This window comes from Eulemur rufifrons, chromosome 9 (assembly GCF_041146395.1).
Source record: "Eulemur rufifrons isolate Redbay chromosome 9, OSU_ERuf_1, whole genome shotgun sequence".
NCBI lineage: Eukaryota > Metazoa > Chordata > Mammalia > Primates > Lemuridae > Eulemur > Eulemur rufifrons.
Genome location: NC_090991.1, coordinates 14,018,483 through 14,043,407, shown reverse-complemented (window position 1 = coordinate 14,043,407; position 24,925 = coordinate 14,018,483). Strand labels below are relative to the sequence as shown.

The 24,925-nt window shown below is 46.8% G+C and overlaps 2 protein-coding genes across 2 annotated transcripts in view; one reads left to right on the top strand and one right to left on the bottom strand.

Annotated features, from left to right (window-relative positions):
• Window positions 1-4,572, top strand: part of RAP1GAP2 (RAP1 GTPase activating protein 2) — a 228,243-nt gene extending 223,671 nt beyond the window's left edge. The window contains exons 24-26 of the mRNA XM_069483478.1: window positions 3,132-3,208; window positions 3,458-3,496; window positions 4,419-4,572. Coding sequence (XP_069339579.1) covers window positions 3,132-3,208; window positions 3,458-3,466 — 86 coding nt within the window. The 3' untranslated portion in view covers window positions 3,467-3,496; window positions 4,419-4,572. The remainder of the gene's footprint in view (window positions 1-3,131; window positions 3,209-3,457; window positions 3,497-4,418) is intronic.
• Window positions 4,573-17,447: 12,875 nt separating this feature from the next.
• On the bottom strand, window positions 17,448-24,277 carry LOC138392338 (olfactory receptor 1D5). The gene is made up of 2 exons (XM_069483108.1): window positions 23,289-24,277; window positions 17,448-17,739 (listed from the first exon to the last, which is right to left on the bottom strand). The coding sequence occupies exons 1-2, from the start codon at window positions 24,227-24,229 to the stop codon at window positions 17,448-17,450; spliced, it is 1,233 nt and encodes a 410-aa protein (XP_069339209.1). The 5' UTR covers window positions 24,230-24,277.
• Window positions 24,278-24,925: the final 648 nt, after the last annotated feature.

Here is a 24,925-nt window from a genome sequence, read left to right as displayed (position 1 = left end):
TCTGCTCATCAGCCTTTAGAGGCCCGTGTTCTTACCCTCTCCTGTGTGGGGGGAAACTGAGGCTCTGAGAGTTGAATGGTTTGCCAGAGATCCCACTGGGGAGGCTTCAGGGTTGTGTGATTAGAAGCTGAGCACTTTCCACTGAGCCCTCTCCCTATGCCTGTCATGGCGATGATCCTGACGACACAAGGCCGAGGGCGGGAGAGTGTTGCTGGTGGAGGGAAGAGCATGCAGGAAAGCTGGAGGGGAGGAGGAACCGAGTGTTCTGGAGCTGCATGTGGTTCCGTGAGGCTGGAGTTCCCGGCGGGGAGGCTGAGAGAGGGTGAGAGGTTAGAGCAACGACAGGCCGGAGCCCCACGGAGTTCCCTCGCTCGGAAGCCTTTGAAGGACCTTACGCAGAGAAGCACCGTCTGGACTTGAGAGGGACCATTCTGGCGGCCGCAGCTGCTGAGCGTAGAAAGGGTCATGGGAGCAGAGGGTGGGGGAGAACAGTGAGGGGTCACAGCGGGGTGGCGAGGGGTGACGGGGCCATGGGAGAAGGACGTGCGTTCAAGAGATGTCAGGGAGGTAAAATCTAGTGGGCTCAGGAGTGGGGGTTCAGAGCAAGCAGGAGTCTTGCGGTTCTGTGGTCCCAGCAGTCGGGCGGAGGAGGAGCCCGCTCTGCGGAGAGGGGACAGGCCTGCGTGGCAGGCAGTGCTAGGCGGGCGCCATGAGTGCCCATGGATCAAAGACGTGGGCCCTGCCCTCCGAGAAGGCAGCATGGCATGGGGCAAGCACGGGACTCTGGGTCCAGGTCCTGGATCTGCCGTCACTAGTGATGCGACATTAGGCAAGTCCCTGGGCCTTTCTGGGCCTCGGTTTCTCTAAGCAAAAATAAAGGGAAGGAAATAGTAGTTTGGACCTCAGAAGGTGGGTTGTATGAAGACTAAACGAACTTACGCTTGTGAGAGACGTAGAACTGTTAACCTAAGTGTTTGTTAAATAACTGGAATAAAACAATGCTGTAGTCAGTGGCTTTTAACTGGGGGCAGTCCTGCTCCCCAGGGGACATTGGCAATGTCTGGAGACATTTTTGATATTCATGATTATGTGTGTGGGGGGGGTGCTACTGGCATTTAGTAGGTGGAGGTCAGAGATGCAGCTAAACAGGGTACGGGACAGACCCCCTCCGCACCCCCAACAAAATTATTGGGCCCAAAATGTCAACAGGTTGAGAAACTCTAATCTAAATGATAGAAACACAGAAAGGGCCAGTCGGCCATCAGGATGGCTTAAGTGTTTCTGGGGTTCTCACAGTGAAGGGGGTTGGCAAAGGGGGATGTGCTATGTGAGGGGGAAAGGGAAGATCGTGGTTTAAAAGCCAGTGGTCCTTCATGTTCGTGCTTCCCGGTCAGTGGGTCAGTTCACGAGCTTCCTCTCGTTGAACCCACCGTGGTCGGGCAGCTGTGGAGCCGGGCTGGAATCCTGGTGCAGCACCGACAGGCGTACCTCTCTGAGCCTCGGTTTCCTCATCTATAAAATGGGGTAGTAATACAAATTCCCTGATTTTATTTATAAGACTTAATTAAATATTGAAGGAATGAATGAAACAATCTGTAACCAAGCCTGGCTCCTACTTGGTGTTAAATAAATACCAAAATAAATAAGGTTTTGAGTGAGGGAGGTTTAGAGAGTGTCTGCAACTTGCTGAGGGTCACCCAGGGCGGAAGGTGACCTTGAACAGGTCTGGTAACTCCTGCCCACGAGGCTCCCTCCCTGCAGCGTTGAACCCCGATGGGTTGCTTTTTGCCCCCAGCCCACGCAGGTGTGCGGGGTACCTGCAGCGTCAGGGTGGGCATGGGAGGAGCTGGAAACCTGTTTTAGACTGTTTGGCTGAGTCTGGGGAGAGGCAGGGCCGAGGGAGAGTGGCCTGACATGGCCTGACATGCAGATAATCTCAGATGCCTGGTCATCTGTCATTTCACATCTGGGCTTGCGGGGGCCCGGAAGAGGACTGGCAGGGTCACACAGAGAAGGGCTCATAGCCCTGGGTAGAACCCCTTGATTCGAAGCACCAAGAATTAGCAGCCTCCAGGAGGATTGGTACTGGACGGTGCATTCCCTTGGCCGGAGGAGAACCAGAAAGTCAGGTGGGCCTCCTGCCAGTGGTGTGGTGGTAAATGTTTAACAACTGGCTCTCCCACTATACACACGCAAACACACACATGTGTATACACACACACACACTCACACACGTTCGGTGTAAACTTTAATGGATTGAAGCACACAGTTTAGAAATAATGATAAAATATACAATATTTCTTACTGTAAATCCCATATGTCCAATTGATTCTTGCAAAATACTTTTGTTGGTATTTACTTAACCTTTGTATTTGTAGCCAACTTACAGTTGTGGATGATGAATGAGTGTCATTCTGTTGTGAATGTGGATTGACATTATTGTGTATGTAGAGCACTTTATATCAAGAGAACTTCGTTCATTTGTCAGTGACACAAGCAGCCTCTTTGCTGAATCGGATCATAGTTTTCGAATACTGGAAGAATATTTACTCAGGTGTTTTTGGTGTGTGCTATTCACAGTGCAATAGCTGCAGATATTAATACAACACATTTTCAGGTTTCATCTGCATTATTTTCTCCACTAGTTTCTGAAATCTAGACAACAAACAATAAATCAAGTCCCGATTGGTAGCATTTGCCAATTTCTGTGGTGTAAATACTCATATCATGGCTGATCTCCAGCTACCACTGTGACGTCCCTGAATGTGGAGTTGGGAAGAGATGCCCATCGCTGGGTGTGTCTGCTATGTGGATACAATAGACGGAAGAGCCTAGATCATAGTAAAATAACTAGCAAGTGATGAATTTTGAGTATTTATTACCTTTGTTGAATATAATTTATTTAATTATGACCTTATATAACCTAACTTTTACAATGGCCTGTGTTTAACAGCCAACTCACAACACTTCTAAAAATGTGTGAGTTGGCTCTGGATGAGCACAGGTCAGCTGGGGGGCCCAGTGGAGAGAGGAGGCCCCTTCTCCTGGCCTCCCTGGCCTGTCCCTGTATGCAGCCCTTAGTGACCTCTACAGCTCCGCCCTCTTTTCATGGGAATTCTTCTTTTTCTTAGATACCAAAAGCAGAAACTCCCCGAGATCAAACCTGAAATTCCGCTTTGATAAGCTCAGCCACGCCAGCTCTGGTGCGGTAAGGATTCCGGAACGGCCTCCCGCATTCCACGGTCCACTGGCCTCCAAAAGCCAGCCTCGTCCCCTGCTGCGTCCCCTGCTGCGGGCCGGGGGAGGAGGGAGCCTCAAACATCCCACGGGGGACCCTGTGAAGGAGGCAGGGGAAGGAAAGCTCTTTTCAGATCCGTCCCCGCCTGGTGCAGGCCTGGGGTGGGCGGTTGTGGTGTCTTGCTATTTAAAACTCTTCTGTGGATTTTTCTTGAAACAGGGTCACTAATGTGAAAGATGAGTCCTTCGCCTGTCCGAGGTAGGTCAAGTGAGTGAGTGTCCTGCTGTGGCCATGAGGGGAGAAGCATGTTCCTTTAAGATCAGGTTACTAGTGGCCTTATAACCTAGGAGTAGCCAGAGAGATCCTGCCCGCCGGGGGGGGGTCCAAACAGCCGCCTCATCCCTGAAGCCTCATGAGGGGGAAGGGGGCAGACGGCCTTGGGTGCAGGTGGGAAGGGCTGCCCGACAGGATTGGACCAGGCCCACTAAGCGGCCTCCCTTCTGCCTTCCACGGGAGGGCGTCTAGCCCACTTCCTTCCCTGGAGGGAGGCGTCCCTGCCTGCCCCTTGCTTCCCTGCTCCCAGGCAGCCTGTCCCTCCTGTGTCTTTGGCCAAGGCTCTAGGCTGGGGTGTGTCCTCTCCGTAGGCCAAGAGATGCCCCTGCCAGGTCCACAGGGTGAGGGACACCCCAGGAGGCCTCTGCTCCTGGCTCAGGTGTGGAGGTGTGTGGTTTCAGTAGAACAGGCAGGGGCCCAGCTCGCCGGCATCCACCTGAGCCCCTGCTTGGGAAGTCACCGGAGACCCATCCACATCCCTGACCCGCTCCCGTGTGGGGCTCCCAGGGGTGTGAGTCACGGTTGGAACCTAGCGGAGGGGTACAGCTGAGCCCACTTTATGTTAAACCTGATTTGTGAAAAGACAGAAGACGAAATGGGAAAGCCGACATCCACCTCCACCTCCCATCCTGTGCTAAAGGTGCCCCTGTTCCCTGAAGTAGTGTTTATGCCCAACTTCTCGGGCACCCTTGTGCCTGGCGCCCTCCTCGTCCTGAGAGTATTCAGTCGGTGCCTGGGCATGTGCACTCCCCACTGTTCCGCGGTCTACACTGCCCGCATTTGTGCTCTCCCTTCCTTCCTTTGCCGAATGCGTGGTCATCGTCTCCGTCCTCCTCATCTCCTCCAGGGAAGCCCCGACTCTGTCCTGGAGAAGGCTCCTGTCCCAGCAGTTTGGGGGTGCCATCCACTACTCTGACCGTCGCAGGCCTGTTGCCCCACCGGCCATCTGCCCACCAGGCCCGCTGGAATCCCGACCCGGCCACAGCCCTGCCCACCCCTCACCAGCACACCCTGCGGCACCTCCCCAGCTCTGGACAAGGCTTCACTCCTCGAGGTGGCCCTGCTCCCGACCTCCCCATGTGACATCTGTCTGGGTCATTTGTCATCTTGTTTAGTCTGCAGAGGAAAAGAGAGTTGGGCTGGGGGGGATCTGGGTCCTGGGGGCTCAGCCGGAGACTGGGGAGCTGCTCTGCCTCAGAGACAGAGTGGGGAGGTGGGTGGGGCGCAGAGGCCGGCCGCGGCACAGGGCACCCTGGTAAGGGGCCAGCAGGGGCGGGCCCTGTCTGTCCTTGGTCACAGTGCTGTGCCATCCTGGACACGGCAGCACAGTGCATTCAGTGGTGGTGGAGGGGCCACTTTCCAGAAGCCAAGATCCGTATCATTCTTAAGCCCGTGTGATAAAAATCGGCTCTATGTATGGCTCTCGTCTCTCCAGAGCTCGAAAACATCCATCTGCTTCTGTGCTAAGAACTTCCTACCCATCTGCCGACGTAGGCCCAGGGCTGCCTCCGTCCCTGTGGCTGGCGTACCGCGGGCGGGCCTGGGCCGGTTGAAGCCTGGAGCTGGGGCTGTTGTGTCTGGGACTGGGCACTGTGCACTCCCTTACCTGTGGCTGGAACCTTTTGTCCCTCCTCACTTCACACAGGCTCCTGCCTGCCCTTGCTGTGGGAGAAGCCGCCGTGGCAATCTCTTGCCTTTAAGCAGATGTTTTGTTCCCACGAAGGGGTGGGAAGTCTGGAGTGAGAAGGGATTCGGGGGGAGCTGATGAGCCAGCGCTGGTCTGTTGCATTGGTTGAGGAAAACCTCAGGGCCTGAGGGCTGGGCCGGGGTCCGGGTCTCTGCTGCTAGTGGAGTTCAAGGAAGGCATAAATAGTTAATTTAACTCACCACTTAGGTGAGAGGGGAGAGGGGACAGTTTGGTGGGTTCTGATCAGGCCGATGTGTGAGGAAGGAGCACAGTGTCCCTCAGCATCTTATGTCCCTGGCATCTGTGGGGGCCCAGTGCTGCCTTGGGGACTGTTTCTAGATACTGTGCCCTTTGGCTGCATCTGGGGCACAGTCCCCCCGTCTTCTTCTTCCCCCTACAACTGTGGGTCTGTAGGCAGTTGTCACCTCTGCGCAAGTCCTGCAACTGGGGCCCATCTGGGTGTGATTTAGACACCAAGTGCCACCTGTAGCCTAGGCTCGAGCACCCTCTGCGGGATGAGCCGGCTCGCTCTCCGAGGAGCAGCCCCTCCCCCTGCTTCTCGCCTGTCCCAGCCTGCAGTGGGGGAGGGCGTTTCTGCCAATTGGTCCTGGTTGGGTTTAAGGTGGGGTGACCTCCAAGCAAAACAGAGTCTGAAGGTGCTGCATCTTCTGGTGCTTGTGGGACCAGTGGCCCAGGGCTGGGGGGTGACGCTTTAATGAGCAGGTGACAAGGATTTGCATAGGGATCTGCACCTATTCCCGAGTCAAAGCATATGATTGTTACACTTTTTTTTTGACTGATACCGTGATAATTTCTCCATTGCTTTTCCCATTAGAGAAAAATATTGATCCTTTGTCTCCCCACTCACATGAAAATTGTTGGATCCTATTTGCAGGCCAAGGGGGCCCTCTCCCTCACGCTATTTGGGAAATGTGCTACGTAAAGTACTAGTCCAGTAAAATTTATTCTAGTTAGAAGGGCAACAAAATATCTGTTTAGCTTTTATTAAAAGTCATCATAGCAGCACCCAGTGCTGGAACGAGGCCTGCAGATTCTGGCAACATGTCGTTGCTGCGTTCTGAAGGCAGCTGAAAGGTCAAACTGCCTTTCTTTAAAAACTGTTGCAAAGTTCTGGCCTGCCTTTCTGGGTAGCTAGATTTGCACTTGCTTGGTGGTTGTGCCATGTTACATTGTAGTCTGGGGTCCTCTGGGGTTTCCAGGTTGTCCCCACGCCGTCCCATTTGTCAATCTCATGCCCGCCTGTTCCCACTGCTCTGCTGTTCCCCTGCAGCCCCCTACCTCCTGGGAGGGCTTTGCTCCTGCCTCTGAGCTGGTGGCCAGGATGGCTGGGTGTGTCCGGAGGACCTGCGAGGCGCAGGTGTGCCCCCTGAAAAGCACAGCTCTGAGATGTGGTCTATACCCTTGGGGTGCTCTGGGCAGGATCTGAAACATCCCTTCCCCTTGGGTCATGCCACACCATCTCCAGAAGGTCCGTCCTGTGGCTTTCAGAGTGTGCACTCCTAGCCCACCTGGGGTCCCATTGCTGAGAGGGAGGAGAACAAGGATGGCCCAGTCTCCCCTCTTTTCTCTGGACCATGGCACAGGCAGCTCGGTTCCTGGAGAGCTGCTTCCCCCATGCTCTCCTTACATCTGCTCTGGTCCAAAATGTCTTTCTTTATTGCTGTGCCCAGTCTTGGGGCTCAAAGATTTATTTGCTCAAGCCTCTTCCCCCTCATGATAGACTCATCCAGATGGCGCTCATGCTGGTATTTGAGGCATTTCCAGTGTGATCTCCATGAAGGAGGTGTTTCTGTGGCTCAGAACTGCCCCACTCACTGAAGAAAACACTTTTCCGGCACTATTGGGCACCCATATGCCCTCAGCTCAGTTGATGCTTAAAAACACATACAGAAAAGCTTGAGATAGAAGGTCTCAGCTAGAGTTTCTGTCTGTGCTAATGAATGTAAAATGACATTTCTTGAAATACATTGTGGTCCAACTTTGTCAGCATCATCATAATGCCCAAGTCTTCTGGCCCCTTTTAGCATCTCATCCAACTGTGTCATTGTCCAGATGAGAAACCTTAGCCCTAGTGAGGGGAAATAACTTGCTTGGGTCTCACAGCTAGCTAGTGGCAAAGGTGGGATTAGAACCCACAACCCAGGGTCCTTTCCTCTGCCCCACCTACTTGGTTTGTTGAATAAGTGACTACATGTCCTGGGGTCCTGGGTTTTGGGGAAGCCATTGGCTGGCACCTCCACGCTGGCAGGGAGGTGTCAGCAGTCAGGGATGCTCCAGTCTCTGCTTTTTTTTTCATCAGGAGGGACATTGGATTTCTCAGTGAGGGCCCTGGGGTTTTGGATGCAGCTTGAGCAAAGACAGTAAGGAGAGAACATGATTCCGGTGAACTCTTCCTCGGTGACATCAGTTCTTCAACTCTAGTCTGTGATGGGGGCGGAGGCCAGGGCAAAGATGCAGTTAGTCACCGCTTGGTGTTGTTTTTTCTAAATGAAGAAGAAAAGTGATAAAAGAAAACTCTTCATTTCTCCCTGATTCTTAAATGAAAGGGTTTAATAAAAACCTAGACTCAAGTGATAAGGAAGGACAAGAGCCTGTTTCACTTTCTTACCCTGACCCTTTAAGGTGCCAACTCAAACACTACCTTTTTCATTCATTTCCTGAATGAATAGAGACAGGTCTGTTTTCAGTAGTCGGGGTTCAAGTAGATCTTGTCGCCACAAGTGGCCATCAGGGACCAGGCCAGTCCGCCATGCTCAGGACCCCACAGCTCCTCCCCCAGCCTCTAGCTGCCCCTTGTCAAGGAGAGGGTGGGTCCCTGCAGCCTGGTAGGGGGCCAGTTGCGACATTCTTCTACTAAGCTCTGGTATCTTGGCCCCTTTACCCACTCCAATCCCACATCTTCCCGTCTGCCTCCTTCCACCTGGGCCATGCGCCCCTTTGGGAGGAGGAAGAAGACCCCTGGTAGGGCCAAAGGCAGCAGAGCCCTGCCCAGTGAGAGGCTGTGGGGGCAGTGGCTCTGTCCTGTGCCTTAGCAGCCCTGGGAAGAGGATATTTGGCTGGAAGACTGGGATTCAATTGCCATCGTCTTTGCTTTTGTGACATTTCCGCTTGGAAGGGTGAGCCCCTCCTTCCCTCCCCTTAGCATGTGTGCCACCTCTCCCTTGCCGTGGGTGCGACCCCTCAACACTCCTGCTTGGAGAATGCTGACGTCCAAGTGTGCAGAGATTCCTCTGTGTGATAGAACCTAAGAACTGTAGCTTGGAAGTGACGATCCACGTGATGACGACTTTTCTTTGTTTCCTCTTAGGGAGGAGGTGATTTGTAGACCCCGACTGCCTATGTAATGTAAATAGTGTACATTTAATTTATTGCTATAGTAGCACATTGTATTTGTTAATGTATAAAACAAATTCTAAAAGGTTGACAAATGTATATTTTGTTGCTTAAATGTGTCTTTGCAGAAATTGACAATAAATAACATATTTTGTGTCCATCCGTGTTCAGACGTCTTTGCATGGGGCCCGGGCACGCCCTTTCAGTTCACCGGAGGTTGCATATTATCTGGCCTGTAGCTGTGTTGCTTTGGCCTGAAAGGTGTTTTAAAAATTTTGAATTTTGTCGATGTTAAAAAAAAAAAACCTGACCACAATTAACAACAACCAAAACCCCCCTTAGAAATTTCACATAAAACCTGAATTCTCTGCTTCTCTTTTAAAAAAATCAGATGCTGAATCTACTCCTCAGGGATGAATTGGTCAGAGCTCACTGGAGTGCATCCCTTTGGGGTGGGACCTGAATACACAACAGCCCCTGAATTCCCTACTGTTTACACCTGGAGCATCCACTCGTTCCTTTATGAGCTTGGCCTCTGTAGGCATCTGAGTCTGAGACCTGGCATTCACTGATTTGTCTCCTTCCTGCAATTTTCTTCCTCTCCCTACTTTCTCCAATTCCTGGTTCACTTCCTCAAGGGCTCTTTCATGATTACATGCCCTCTCTTCCTCTCCTCGGACTCCCAAATGGCCATGCTTCTTATACTTTGCTTTACGCTGTTTGGATATAGATTTAGAAATAATAGCTATATGGTGTTATTTCTCTTTAAGAAATTTTAAGGCAAGGAACAGGTCTTTAAGTATGTGCCAGGGCTTAATTTTTTGTGATCTTGGTCAAATGACTTAACTTCCCTTGATTTGCATTTTCCTTTATATATAATTGGGAAAATCCACATATAAAGCACAAGGATAAAAATGAATTCATAACTGGGAAAGAGCTTTGAAAAAAATGGATGTGATTCAAGCACCAGAGATTCAATAATAATAACAACAGTATTAATAGTAGCTGGCATTTATTGAAAGCTTGCCAAGTGCTAAACATATATAGTCAGTTTTGTCATAACACAATATACTAGTTCTTAAAAAGGCAACACCTTGTGAAATTGTGCAACCGCAAGGCTTATGTAGAAAAATGGGGTTAGGTACATAACACTCAAAAACTTTGTCAGTGACATATAAAAATTTAAGATAGGAACTTAATAAAAATGGTAACACAATTTTATACATGTTAAATGAGTAAGAAATACATAAATACTAGTATGAACAAAGCATTTTAGCTTGAAAAAGACCGGAAGTTTGCTGAAGAGGCTGTTGGGAGGTTGTGAAGAGGTGCGAGGAGAGGTTCTCTGAAACTGGACGGACAGTGGTGACCCCAGGAGAGGATGGCTGTGGCCCGAACTGAGACGGCTGGCAGATGTTTACAGTGGATGCATATTTTGTGTGTGTTCCTCTGCAGCTTGATTTAGCTGGGTGCAGTGTTCTGCATTCACCCAGTATTTCTCTTCGGTGAGTTACATAATCAAAAGCACAATGTGCATTAGACTCAGATTGTTCCCTATTATATCAAATGCACTGGACCAAATTCCCATTTTCAAAAGAAGTGGTCTAGCAGAACGGACTGTATGATCTCACTGAGCCATCCAAACAACTCATTAAGGCACTATAATCCCACTTCACTTAAGGAGTCAGAATCAAATTTCTGTCGGGGATCCAAACCTGATATGCTGACCTCCATATGAAGGTAAGTTCCAGACTTGAGGGTTCTAGATGCACAGAAACATACCAGGTAAAGGGCAGCCCAGCCCAGCCCTCTTTGGTTTCCTTGCCCAGCGTGGAGCCCCTGTCCCGGAGTCCCTGTCTGGAGCATCCTGGGCTTCTGCCATCACATCGTGTTATGTGGTGCCTCGTCCGAGCCCATGGTTTCAGCCTTCTTATTAATATTTCCCAGAGTTTTAGATTCCATCTGTTGAGTCCCCTTGGCTGCAAGTGAAGCCACATCTTTCGTACAAACACTCCATGCTGGTCGGCACCTCATGGTCTGGCTGCTTCCTGGGTTCAGCCCTTCTCCCTGGAGACTGGGAGGTCGCTTACGCCTAGAGCCTTTGTGGAGGTTGCACATTTCCTGTCTGTCTGGGAAAGTGCTGGAGGAGGGATGGGCGTCACTCAGCTGGACACGTTACTGTCCCTCCAGATCTTCAGACCCCCCTAGGGCCCTGAAAGCTCACCTGTGGGTCTAGGTGTCTGCGTTCAGGTGGACATTCCTCAGGTGAGGGGCTCAGTCTTAGGACTCCTGAAATCTGTTTCCCCACCTCAACATCCGACAGCTTGTAGCTGTCATTGGACACCTTGTGTGTGTGGCCACATTCCTCTGCCCACTCCGTGGGGGAAGCTTTCCTGAGGAGTCTGGTCCGGCTGTGCTCAGGTTTTCCCTCAGTCTCATTTTTTGAGTGCCTACTGTGTGCCTACCGCCGGTGCTCTGACCAACCCTTCTTTGCCCTCTGGCTCTAGTAACGATATTGCAGTCCAGTTCTGTAACTTTGCAGTAACCACCAGTTAAACAGTCTCATTTCAGTTCAGACTCAGCCCTGTTTGTTTTAAACTTCACATTCTGTTCAAAGCCCTTCCTGCCCAACACTCTGGGCAGTGTCCTGGCTTGGGGTTGTGGCAAGGACTCCCTCCTTGACCAAACTTTAGTCAGGCTCTTCTGAGCTCTCTTTTTGACTAGGCCTCGTTCTTGACCTCTCCCTGGTTTGCTGAGCCCAGTCTTAGTGAGGAACCCTGCTAAACCAGCTTGCAACTCCCCCGGCCCTTGGCACTGGTCAAGTTGCTCTTCCTCCATCCTTGATGCCTAAGTTCCTCTTAGTAATTTTCCATCTAAGAAAATGACTCACCTTGACTGTTGGCCATAAATCCCTGCCTGTCTCTGTAGTGTTCAGAGTTGAGTTTACTCACTCCCTCATTGTAATAGTTTTGAATAAAGACTTCCTTGGCTGTTTAACTCTGCCTGGTGCAAGTTTTCTTTGACAGGTGGATGGTCTGCCCCCGTACCAATGCAGCTCTGCCCTGCCGCACCAGTGTTGGAGTGGGGAGGAGAGAGGAAAAGAGACCTCTCATTTTGAGACTGTCCCTGGAGAGGAGCACTGGTTAGTCTGGGCACTCAGAGAAGCAGACACCAGGACAGGAATAACAAACCTATGGGGGGAAAGGCCCATGAGAGAAAACGAAGGGAGCGGAAAGTGGAGGAGGCTGGAAGGGCTGTCAAACTGTGAGTCAGGTCTGACCCTGTGTGAAGGAGAGATGGGGAAGGAAGTTTGTTTGGGTGGAGGCATCTTAGATGGACTGCAGTTCTAAGAAAAGTTCAGCAAGGCCACTGGGGAGTCCTCTAGCCAAAGTTGTCTACCATGTCACAAGAATGAACCTAAAATGTTTATCGCTGTCACACTCATGAGTGGGAACAGCCTGTGGGAAGCCTGGCTTGGGTGTAGTTCCCGTCCAGACCCAAGGCCTGAGGACTGCTGAGCCGATGGTAAGTCCTGGTCTGAGTCCGAAGGCCTGAGAAGCAGGAGTGCTGGTGTCTGAGGGCGGGAGAAGATGGATGTCCACACAGCTCAAGCAGAGAGAGCAAATTTGTCCTTTGTCTGCCTTTTTGTTCCATTCAGACCCTCCACAGATGGGATGATGCCCGCCCAAATTGGCGAGGGCAATCCTTACTCAGTCTGCTGATTCAAATGCCAGTGTTTTCTGAAAACGCCCTCACAGACACACCCAGATATAATGTTTTATCAGCCATGTGGGCATCCCTTAGCCCAGTCAAGTTGACATAGAAGATTAACCATCACACAAGCACGTGTTCTCCCTCTTTCATGGAGCCGGTCCTCCTCTTACATTGCCTGGGGAATGAGGTGGGAGTGTTGGTTTTATTGTTGGTTTTGATGAAACAGTGCCTCTCTGTAAGTCTGGTGGGGCTGTGTGGCTGGTTCCAGTGACTCCAATGGTTCTCTGAATTTGAAATGTGAATTTGGTGGGTCACTGCTACGGTCCATCCAGACATCTCCCCTCAACCATGTAATGGTGCATCGTGTGCTCCCATGGCAGGCACCGTTTATGGGAACCAGCATTAAGTTCCAGAGAGGAAATATGAGAAATAGTTATAACACCTTAGGGCCAGGGATCCGAGGAAGGGAACGTTAGGTCTCTATTTTTTCAGGCAGAGATGATACCTGCTGGAAGCATCAGGGACTGGAGAAGGCTTGTAGAAGGTCATCCTCAACTTTGGAACATCCCCACATACTCTCGGAACAGACATTGCTCCCACCTGGGGAGGCCTTCTTGTCTAGCAGTTCAGCTTTAAGGTGCATAAAAATTACCTTGAAATATTGTTAAAATGCAGATTTCAGGCACTACTGCAGAGGTGAGAATTCAGTTGGTTTGGGTGAGGTCCAGGAATCTGCATGTTTAATAAGCACACAGGCTTCTCCTGCAGTCTTTCACTTTGGGAACCACTGATCCAGTCTGCAGTCTATATAATTCTGTCTTCTATTATACTAGTCTCAAGCTTAGAGAGAGGGCAGCCCAGTGAGGGTACTGGGGCTTTAAGAAATGCCTGTCCTCTACCTCGGGGGATGTCATCATCATTATCACAAATGTGGAAGGATGTCTGTCCCAGCAAGACACAGGATCTTGCAGGAAAATGAAAGGAAATCTCCAGAGAGAACAATGTAGATAAATATACATAAAACATGACGCTTGAAAAGAGTAGTTTAAGATGAAAATGGATTATGGCTACACGAAAGACAAGAGCAGCCTGTAATAAGAAACACTGGAAAAAAGATGAGCATCCTGCAGGAAACATATAGAAAGAATTTAGTGAAAAGAAAAATCAGATACTGACAGAACTGAAAATTAAAATGAAAAATTAAAATACAGCTAGAGGCCAGACATGGTGGCTCACGTCTATAATCCTAGCACTCTGGGAGGCTGAGGCAGGAGGATTGCTTGAGCTTAGGAGTTCAGACCAGCCTGAGCAAGAGTGAGACCCTGTCTTTATTAAAAATAGAAAAATTAGCCAGGTGTCGTGGCCTGCATCTGTAGTCCCAGCTACTCGGGGGGCTGAGGCAGGAGGATTGCTTGCTTGAGCCCAGGAGTTTGAGGTTACAGTGAGCTATGATTGCACCACTGCACTCAGGGTGACAGAGCAAGACTCTGTCTCAAAAAAAAAAAAAAAAAAAGTAATAATAATATAATTAAAAAATTACAGCTAGAGCCTCTTTCTCCAAAGCAAAACAAATGATCAGATTGAAGGTGTGCTGTGAGACCGCAGAAGCCTACCAGCACGCTAGGAACAAAACATAGCTGCTGGAAAGAGCCGATGCTGACACCCATGGGTGAAGTGTTCTCTATCACTAATGATGTTAAAGGAAAAATTATCTAGTAACAACTGTAGATAAAGTATGAGTTGATGAATTCACTCCATCAAGTGGAATAATAACACGACACAGCCCATAACAAAGAAGTAATAAAAACAAGCTACAACATAAACAGCACCACATGAAAACATACAAATGAACAATTAGACAGAAGTGAGACTATTAGGAAAGGCACAGACGCTTTATAAGAAAGATGGTAGAAAGCTTGCTCAAATTATTGGATCAAATGAATTTCACAGATCCTTCTGCAAGACATTATGTTTACAAAAATTAAATATAAGACTAATAAAGTCTTTATGGCCTTGTGCTAAAATACCAATTGCTAGGTTTTATAAGAACTTATCACTAATAAGAAATATGAGGAAGAGTCCGGGGAAAATGGATGATGATGTTCAGATAAAATCCAGCTACACCCCTTAAAGTGAAGTAGTGAATATAATGGAAAAGAATTATAACTTTTTTAATTATAGAATTTTCCACTAAGGAAGAGAGTTTCCAAGAACTGGCAAGGATAAAAGCTCTAGCAGATACAAACAACTGTGACCTGTTACAAGGACTCAGCAATGATAAAATTATTATCTAAGTTTTATCCAGTCTTTTGCAATTGCAATCAGTGCTACAAAGAATATTCCCCTACATATGTCTCTGTGTACACAGGAAAAAAAAAAATATATAGGATAAATGCCTAGAAGTGACAAAGAGTATGTGCATGTTGATTTTTTTTAGGTTTTTGCCAAACTGGCTATATTAATTTATCCCTTCAAAACAACGTATGAAATTATCTTATTTCCCTCACCCAATGTTTTCTCATTGATTAGAAATGTCATCGTGGCCATTTATTAAATTTGCATACATAGGACCATATCTGCATTCTCTTACTCTATGTTGGCATCAATTATTTAACTTACTGTAACTTAATATTTTTAAATATCTGGCAGGGCTGGACTCCCTTCCTTCCCACGTCTCTGATTTTCCAGATTGTTTCCTGGTTATTCTTTATATCATTATTCAAATTAAAATAAATTAATTATAGTTAAAGAATTTAGGTACCAGTAGTTTTAAAATGAAAATTAGTCATCTGACTTCACTCATCTCCATTTCCAGTTTTGCTACCAAGAGGCAATTGCTTTTAAACTTCTTAAGCACTTTTTCCCTGGTGTTCCTGCCACAGTTTGACGATATACTTATACTGCCATTTATTGATTGATCAATTTCAGTCAGATTTATTGTCCTCTTAGGACAGATAGAGAATTAATTCTCTCAACTCACCTCCCCTTCTTCATCCTCCCAAAATTTACCAATATTTTTAGTTATGTGGGCAAGCGAGGCATAGCAGTCACAATGATATGTTATATATATATAAAGTCATAAAGAATTTCACTCTCTGTCTTTTGCAGCTTTATGTTTTCCCCAAAGTGAATAATTACCTCAATTTAAACTTGCCTACTTTTTTATGTACATAGTATCATTTTTTCCCCTATGTTCTACTAAGGCTACTTTTTCCTGGCACTGAAGCCATTGGAGCTCCTTGTCTTTTCCTTTTTTTTTTTTTTTTTTTTTTGAGACAGGGTCTTGCTTGCCTGGGCTAGAGTGCAGTGGCATCATCATAGCTCACTATGGTCTCAAACTCTTAGGCTCAAGCTATCAAGCTATCCTCCCACCTCCACCTACTTAGCATAGCTATAATCCTGAGACCTCTCTTTGGCTGCTCTCCTTAGTAAAATCTGTGATTTTCTGGATCCCATAAACTCCTTGTCCTCTTAGGACAGATAGGGAATTAGTTCTCTTAACCCATGGACTCCTTGTTCATGACTCACTCCCTAGTTTCATTGGAGCTTGTCTCCCAGTAGCTTCTTGTGAAAGGATGGGAGACAAATATGTGGAGTCCTTTCACATCTGAAAATGTCTCTGCTCTACCCTTCCACTAGATTACTAGTTTTGCTGGAAATTCTGGGTTGGCAATATTTATTTTGAAGGCATTACTCTACTGTCTTCCAGCATCCAGAATTACCATTCTAACTCTTAAATGTTTGTAGCTGATCATGTTTCTTTTCTAGAAGCATTTATGATCTGCATATACAGTTTGTCTGAACTTTTTTCTTGATGACATATCTTGGTGTTAGTTTTTAAAAACTTTGTTTTCATTATTTTGGACACCCAATGACCTTTTAAACCTTGATATCTGTGACCTGCAAGTTAGGGAAATTTTATATTATTTCTTTGATTTTATTACAAGTTTATAAATCCATAGATCAACTTAAGATCAACTTTTCTAGTTCCCAAAAACCTTTTTGGAATTTTTATTAGGGTTATATTAAAGTTTTAACTTAGGAGATCTGACATTTTTATTATATTGAATCTTCCCATTCACAAATCAGGTATAACTTTTTATTATTTCAAGTTTGCTTTCTATGCACTCCAGTAGCCTATAGAAGAAAATGAAATTTCTTATTAAATTTATCTCTAGTTATTTTTTTCTGTTTTTGCTGCTATTATATATGGGATCTTTTTTCTCCATATTTTCTAGCTGGTTCTTTGTGTATGGAAATGCTATTAATTTTTGTATGTTGATTTTGCAACCAGCCAACTCATTCTATTCTCCTGTTACTAATACTTGTCTATGGACTCTCTTTGTGTTTCAAATTATACAATCATATCATCTGCATATAATCAAAAATTTGCTTCCCCTCTTCCAGTGAATGGGATCTTCTTTCCTCCACAACATCTTTTAAGTCTTTGATGCTACCAAACAGCAACTGTATAGTTTTCTTTCTGTGTACCCACACAGAACACATTCCACACACAAATATTTGTTTCTTCCAGATACCTTACTGAATACTCTAGTTTTTAATGTATCCTTATTTTCAAGTATAAATCATTTCACCTGAAATGTTTTGTTTTCCTCCTGCCTCTCTCGCTCCTCCCTACCCCATTTTAACTGCCCTGCCCCTTTAAGGTCTTTCATCTTGCTCAAGCTCTCCAAAACAGTAAATAAAATCAGTGAAAGCAGGGATGTTTGTACCATCTTGACTTTGATAGAAATGCTTCAGGTGTTTCACACAGTGTGAGATTCACTGTGGTTTCCTGAGTCTTTATTAAAGTAAGGTTTCGTTTATTTCCTGTTTACCGAGAATTTCATTTTTATTTTAAAAATGAGTAATCGATGTTAAATTTGAATAAATGTCTTTGGTCGTCTAACGATCTGACAGGCCATTGTCATTGTGTATTGATCTTTTAACATACTCCTGGAACTAATCTAGCATTTCACTTAGAATCCTTGCATGAGAGAGTCCGGGCGGCGGGAGCGGGAGCCTGGTAGTCTTTCGTGGGAAAGAATGACTTAATTTTAAGGAATGGGTGGAGGGCTAAGGACTATTCCGCTCCCGGGTGGGCGAGGAGGGTCGCCAGGGTCATCCTTTCTTCTGAAATTGGGGAACGCCACGAAGGTTCGGCACAGCTGGATTTTCAGTCCCTGAGGCGACGATGGCGATCCCTGCCCGGCCGCCACTGGAGGGCGCGCGCAACCTGCGGAACCAGAGACACCGCACGCCGCGGTCGGGGAAGGGTAATCTCGGCGCCGGCCTCTCCTGGCTTTTCATTAGCTGGTTCTGCAGGAGTCCCGCCTTTCCGATCTCCTCATTGGCCGTCGGCGCAGGGTGGGTGTGCGTCTTTGGCCAGCCCCTCCGGGGAGTGTGAAAGGGTCTTGGACGGACCAAGAGGTCTGGCTTTTCGAGGGCCTCCCATTGGTCAGTCAATCATGAGGCCCACCCTTCAGGGCTTCCCATTGGCTGCTTCCCCAAGCGGCAGCTTTCGTTTTGGGGGTGGCGGGCGTTGTTGGTAACTTCTGAACAGACTTCTGTGGCGGGCTCCAGAGCGGTCCTGGAGGCTCATATCCCTTTCCACCGCTGTTTGCCTCGAACTCGCGGCGAACAGGGCTGGACGAGGTTCAGAATCTTCTAGGGAGACAACTGGTCCTGGGGTAGGATTGGAGGGCTCAGCAGCATCGTCCCCAGTAGACAACGGCGGGAGGCAGGAAGCCTGTCTTTCCTTGGGCTAGAGATCTGGACGAAGGCCGGGGTGGTGGAGTCCTGCCGAGGGAACAAGACCACTCTGGGCAGCCCCCTTCCCTCCCCTCGTCCCCCATGGAGCTGGGCTGGCGGGAGTCAATTCCAGGCAGGATCTCCCAGCAGAAGTACTAGACCTTTAAGGGCCTCTTAGACTCTCAGTGTTGGAGGCCTAAACCCCACATAAAATCAAACACATTTAAAATGCACCTACATCCCACAGTAGACATAATTGGTAGGTGACTCTAGAAGACTTGAGTTGCTATTGACAAGTTGATGTGCTAGTTTTCTTATACATTGAGGTAAATACTTAGTATTTCAATTTTGCATTTTTAGTATTTTGGAGCCAATAATACATATTTCTTTTTCAGGACTCAAGCATTTTATTAATCCTTGGAAAGCTTGCAGACCCAAGGCACAGGTACTTGTAGTGCGTCGTGGATAAAGTTTGCTACCTGCCAACCATCCCAACACACACACAGACCCCTACACACACTCACACTCACTCCAGGTTTTCATGAAGTTGCTGGGTCCTGACTCATACAAAACAGGCCAGTGGCTACTTAAATACCAGGAGAGGCTGCCCAGCCTCCCTGCTGAAGCCCAGGGCTGGATCCTGTTGAATACACATATGCAGATAAAAGTCTGAAGAAACACACATCAGAGTGGGAACAGTGAAGGTCCTTGCTAAACAATAAATCGGGTATAGAAGATGTTTTAGTACTCACCAGAAAATTGGTTTCCCTGAACATCACCTAAATACACATCTAGGAACGACACCAATCGGATACCAGACTGAGGTGGGGGGTGGGGGAGGGGATGGGAAAAAAAAAAAAAAGAAGATGTTTTATAAGCCAGCCTGGGACTGGCACTGGGTACTGAGGCAGTGGCCCAGTCACGTGGGCTTGAGTGGGGAGACAAGGTGCTAGAAGCAGTGGGCAGTGCCACACTGACAGCCTGGCAAAAGCAGCTCCAGCAGCATCTCTTGCTACGTATTTGGGTCACTGTTCTGTTGCTCTGAACTGGGAGCCATAAAGATAACACCAAGCCGACTGCTATGTGTAGGTAATTTTATGTAGCTTGCTTTATGATCTCATATGCAAACACAAATAGGCACAGGCTGCTGGGCCAGAAGATCTGTGGAGGAAAAGATGAGTTTCTGGAAAAATACACATCCAACCTTAACAGTAGTTACTCTTGGGATAGCAAGGTGGACATGGGAAGTGGAAGGGTGTAGACTTATTTTTTTTTTTTTTTAGACTTATTTTTTATTTTACTTTTGACACTTTTTCCCAAAAGTAATACATATACATGGGGAAAATATAAGCCATATGAGTAAGTAGTGAAAAGTCAGTCTCTCCGGCTCTGGTGTTCCTGTTCCCATCTCCAGAGGGAAGTTTTTTAAGTACTCTTAACAACATAGTCTATGCAAATAGGGATTTATGTATATAAACTTCTTATTTGGAACTCTCCACACACTTGCATTGTTTGTTCTTTGCAAGTAAGCCAATTAAAAAACAATAAAAATGTGTCAATGGGTACTTCATAATAATATTATGGATTAATTGGGATGGGTTTTTGGTTTCCCCCCCCCCCCCCCCAATCAAATGGCATCTTAGGTACCACTATGGGGGATAGTCAAAATATGCACTTCTAATCATCCTCTTAAGAGCTGAGATCTGGAGTGTGTGTGTGTGTGTGTGTGTATGTTGATTCTTAGGCCAAGAAACTGCTTTTGGCCCAGAGATAAGTGAGTTGCTTGCTTGACAGTGGAAGAATTGCAACCCTGTAAGTGTGCCTTATGGCCTTGGGAAGAGAGAGAAGGGCCTGTGCTTCATTTAAAATGACAAGTTGTTTTATTCTACTGGATCTGCTGTAAGAGAGGGTGCATGTGCATTCATTCTTCAGCTGCTGTTAAACCAAAGCTAGGCTGTGCTGCTGTGTCAGCCCTCTCAGTGTTTTGAATTTCACCTTGGGTGTTTGTGTGAGTATATAGACTCCAGTTTGGTAAGGCTGCTGAAGGCTTACATAGTCAGGAAGTAGCAGCCACATCTTGTGTCAGTTCACTGGGGCCTTGATCTTCTTACTTGTCCATGTATGTGTTCGTTCAATAAGTATTTATCAAGTGTTTACTATGTATGAAGCATTGTCTTAGATACTGGGAAAATTGGTGAACAAAAGCAGAAGAATGTCTTTAATCAGCTGAATGTTGGCTAATAAGGGTTGTGGGTAGATGCTGAGTGGTTCTGCTTTTGAATATTTGATACCTTGACTTAGCTTCCAAAAGCACACAGTCTCAGCTGCCTCCCTGTAAATTTAACCTCCTAAATTTCTCTCTGATCCTTCCACTCCTTTATGCTTCTGTTAGTGCCCTATGCAGGTCCTTCCCCTCACTTAAGCCAATTTGGTAGTCTCCTAACTGGTCTCCTTGACTTCACCCTTCATCCTTGTTTCACATCCATTATTCAAACTGCCACTTAACACAGAGCTGGGCATGCCATTTCCATGCTTGAAACTTTTCATGGGCTCTTCATTGCCCATTGCATAAAATTCAAGCTCCTGAACTAGACATAGAAGACCCTCAATGACATTCCTCCCACATGTCTGTGGAAGCATGGAGATGAACTTCAAGGACAGTTTCTCCTTCAAGGGCAGACTTGCTGTCCAGCTGTGGGGTGTGGGGTTGGCAAACAGCCTCCAGCTGTCAGCTCCTTCCTCAAGGCCATGACTTTTCCAGTGATTGAGCAAGGTGGGGGTATAACGACTATCCATTTGGCCTGATATGGAACAACTCTGATGGTCATTGTTCACCCCAAATCTCCTTGCTGCATTGGTGCTATGGTTTGAATGTGTCCCTCCAAAGTTCATGTGTAGAAATTTAATGGCCAATGTGATAGTATTAAGAGGTGAAGCCTTTAAGAGGTGATTAGGCCACGAGGACTCCTTCCTCATAAAAGAGGCTTCAGGTAGCATTTGGCTCTCTTACCTTTCTGGCTTCAGTCATGAGGACCACAGCGTTCCTCCTCTCCGGAGGATGCAGCAACAAGGTGCCATTTTGGAAGCAGAGAGACTGGGTCCTCACTAGCCGGCATCTTGATCTTGGATTTCCAGAACCATGAGCAATAAATTTCTATTCTTCATAGATTACCTAGTCTCAGGTATTTGATTTGGCTGCACAAAATGGACTGATACAGTTGGCCAAGGCTTCCTTGAGCTTCACTGCAATTTGACTTCCTCCTCTGCCCAGTCAAGATTTTCCCCTTGTTCTTTCATGGGTGTTGATCCCTAGTAAACACCTTGTACTCCAAACTCTATCTCAGCGCTTGCTTCTGGAGACCCCAACCTGTAACACTACCTTGATAAAAGTTGCCTATAAAACTATTTGTATCATATGTATTGTATATACCATACATACACATATATATTCCAGTATATATTGGAATAGTTTAAACCATTACTCCAATTCTTCTAATAGCCATAGGATTATTCAGTTTTCCCATTTCTTCTTGAGTCAAGTCTGGTAAGTCACATTTTTCCAGTGATTCATTTGTATTGTCCAAATGTTCAAAATTTTTGGCATGTAGATATTGATAATATTCTCTCTTAATCATTCTAGTATTGATTTTATCTTTGGTTTTGCCCCTCTTTTTTCCACTCTTGTGTTTACTTGTGTCTTCTCCCTTCTTTTCTTGATTAATATTCCACATGTTTTTCTACTTCATTTTTTTAAAAGAACCAATCTTTGGCTTGAATGTCTCCATTATACTTTTGCTTTATATTTCATTGAGTTCTACTCATAATTTCTTTTTTTTTTATTTTTTTCTTTCTTTATTTTTGAGACAGAGTCTCATTCTGTTGCCCGGGCTAGAGTGCTATGGCGTCAGCTTAGCTCACAGCAACCTCAAACTCCTGGGCTCAAGCAATCCTCCTGCCTCAGCCTCCCGAGTAGCTGGGACTACAGGCATGCGCCACCATGCCTGGCTAATACTCCTAATTTCTTTATCTCCTTTCTTCTATATTACCTGGGATCATTACATTGTTCATTTGTTCCAGAATCCTACTGCCTATACTACCACTTCTATTTATAAACCTGAGTTGATATGCTTGAGAATTTTGTTTTGATGGGTGGAAGGGGTAGTTGCAAAAAGAGATGGGGGGTGGGGTGAGGAACCACAGAAAATAAGGGATAAGATGGGCTTCCCATAGACAAGGTCTGGTTTCCTACAGAGAAAAGGAATGCAGGAAAAAGGGAGGAGACTATGGTTTTGAGGCTCAAAGGATAAAAATAAACCCAGAGCAAAAGAGAGGAATCTTCTTGCTGTTTCTACATCAATCACAAGGACTGTGTCCAGAGGGACTATGGATCAATATTGAAGCAGGGTGTGTTGTGTCTGGCAGAGCGTAGGAAAAGGGGCAGCCTCACCCAGGGCACCTGTGGTAGGGATAGTGCACACTGTCTTCTTCAAATAGCTAGAAAGTGGCAGGCTGCTTAGAAAAGCTAGAGCTCTGTAACATAAGTGAATATGTGGTAGAGAATATGAGAGACCCCCTTAGGCTATCACTGGGTATATCTGGATGAGGCTAAGAATGTGGTCCTATGATCAAGCAAGTTTAAATATTCAACTCTGCAAAATTCTGGTAGTAGTGTGACCTTATTTATTGCCAAGGCTGGTGAGGTCTGGGGGACAGTGGGTTACACATATGTCTTTTTTTTTTTTTTTTGAGACAGAGTCTCACTCTGTTGCCCAGACTAGAGTGCCATGGCATCAGCCTAGCTCACAGCAACCTTAAACTCCTGGGCTCAAGTGATCCTCCTGCCTCAGCCTCCTGAGTAGCTGAGACTACAGGCATGTGCCACCATGCCTGGCTAATTTTTCTACATGTATTTTTAGCTGTCCACATAATTTCTTTCTATTTTTAGTAGAGACGGGGTCTCACTGTTGCTGAGGCTGGTCTCGAACTCCTGACTTCAAGCGATCCTCCCACCTCGGCCTCCCAGAATACTGGGATTACAGGCATGAGCCACTGCGCCTGGCCTCACATATGTCTTTTCTTTACCACAAATACATATACTCATTCTGAGCTAGAGCTGTGCCCTCATTACTGTTGTATACCACATAGGATAATGCCTTAGATAATGGTGAAGGATATTCCCAGTCTCCACTTCAATGCTTTTTTCAAAATTACCCTAATTTCAACCTTTGAAATGGTCTTCCTAGGAGTCTTCCCAGAGCCCCATGCATGTCCTTGTTCCTCAGGCTGTAGATGAAAGGGTTCATCATGGGTGTCACCACAGCATACATCACTGTGGCTACTGAGTCCTTCATGGAGTAGGTGTGCAGGGGCTTCAGGTACACCATGCAAAGTGTTCCATAGAAGAGGGAGACCACACCCAAGTGGGAGGCACATGTGGAGAAAGCTTTGTATTTCTTAGAGGCTGAGGGTATTCGGAGGATGGCTCTGACAATGCGGACATAAGACATGATCATGAACCCTAAAGGGGTGAGGAAGATGAAACAGCCTGTGGCAACCAGCACTGTGTGAACAATGTGGGTGGTGGAACATGCCAGCCTCAGCAGGACGTACATCTCACAGAAGATGTAGTGGATCTTTCGGGGCCCACAGAAGGTCACTCTGGTCATGAGAAGGGTGAGGAGGAGGCCATAAAGGGCAGAGAGCCCCCAACACAAAGTGATGAGCAAGATACAAAGCCCAGTGCTCATGGCTGTGACATAGTGGAGGGGGCGGCAGATGGCCACATAGCGGTCATACGCCATCACGGCCAGGATGAGGTTGTCCAAAGTCACCAAGGAGACCAGGAAGTAGAGCTGTGTCAGACACCCTGCATAGGAGATGGCTTTGTTCTGGGATTGAAGGTTCACTAATATCTTGGGGATTGTGTTGGTGACAAAGAAGAGGTCAGTGAAGGAGAGGTTGGCCACGAAGAAGTACATGGGAGTGTGCAGGCGGGAGTCAGAGCTGATGGCCAGGACGATGAGCACGTTTCCCACCACCGTGACCAGGTACATGGACAGGAACATCCAAAACAGGATTCGCTGCTGCTCAGGTCTCTCCGAGATCCCCAGGAGTAGGAACTCTGAGCCCTCACTCTGGTTATCTCCATCCATTTTTCCCACTTTCTGCAACAGTATCACCAACAAATGTTTAGGAAGTGCTCTCAATTGAAGAGAGACATGAAGATAAGCAAAATCAACCATTTTCTCAGCAATAAAATATCTTAGACTAGATTTTTAATAAAAACCAGCAACAAAGTAATAACGGGCAAAAAATAGAACACAGAAAGTCTTTATGTAACATATTCATTCCAGCAACTTCAAATCTAGCATACTCAATATTATAGAAATAATGTCTAAGTCTTATTGTAAATCTTGTCATCTTCCAATGCTCTTGAAGTGCTTAAACATCATTATGTCATGTTATGATCTTGTATAGGGTTTTAAATGATATTTAATACAGGTGTAGGCCGGGCGCGGTGGCTCACGCCTGTAATCCTAGCACTCTGGGAGGCCGAGGTGGGTGGATCGTTTGAGCTCAGGAGTTCGAGACCAGCCTGAGCAAGAGTGAGACCCCATCTCTACTAAAAATAGAAAGAAATTATATAGACAGCTAAAAATATATATAGAAAAAATTAGCCGGGCATGGTGGCGCATGCCTGTAGTCCCAGCTACTAGGGAGGCTGAGACAGGAGGATCCCTTGAGCTCAGGAGTTTGAGGTTGCTGTGAGCTAGGCTGATGCCACGGCACTCACTCTAGCCTGGGCAACAGTGAGACTCTGTCTCCAAAAAAAAAAAAAAAAAAAATAC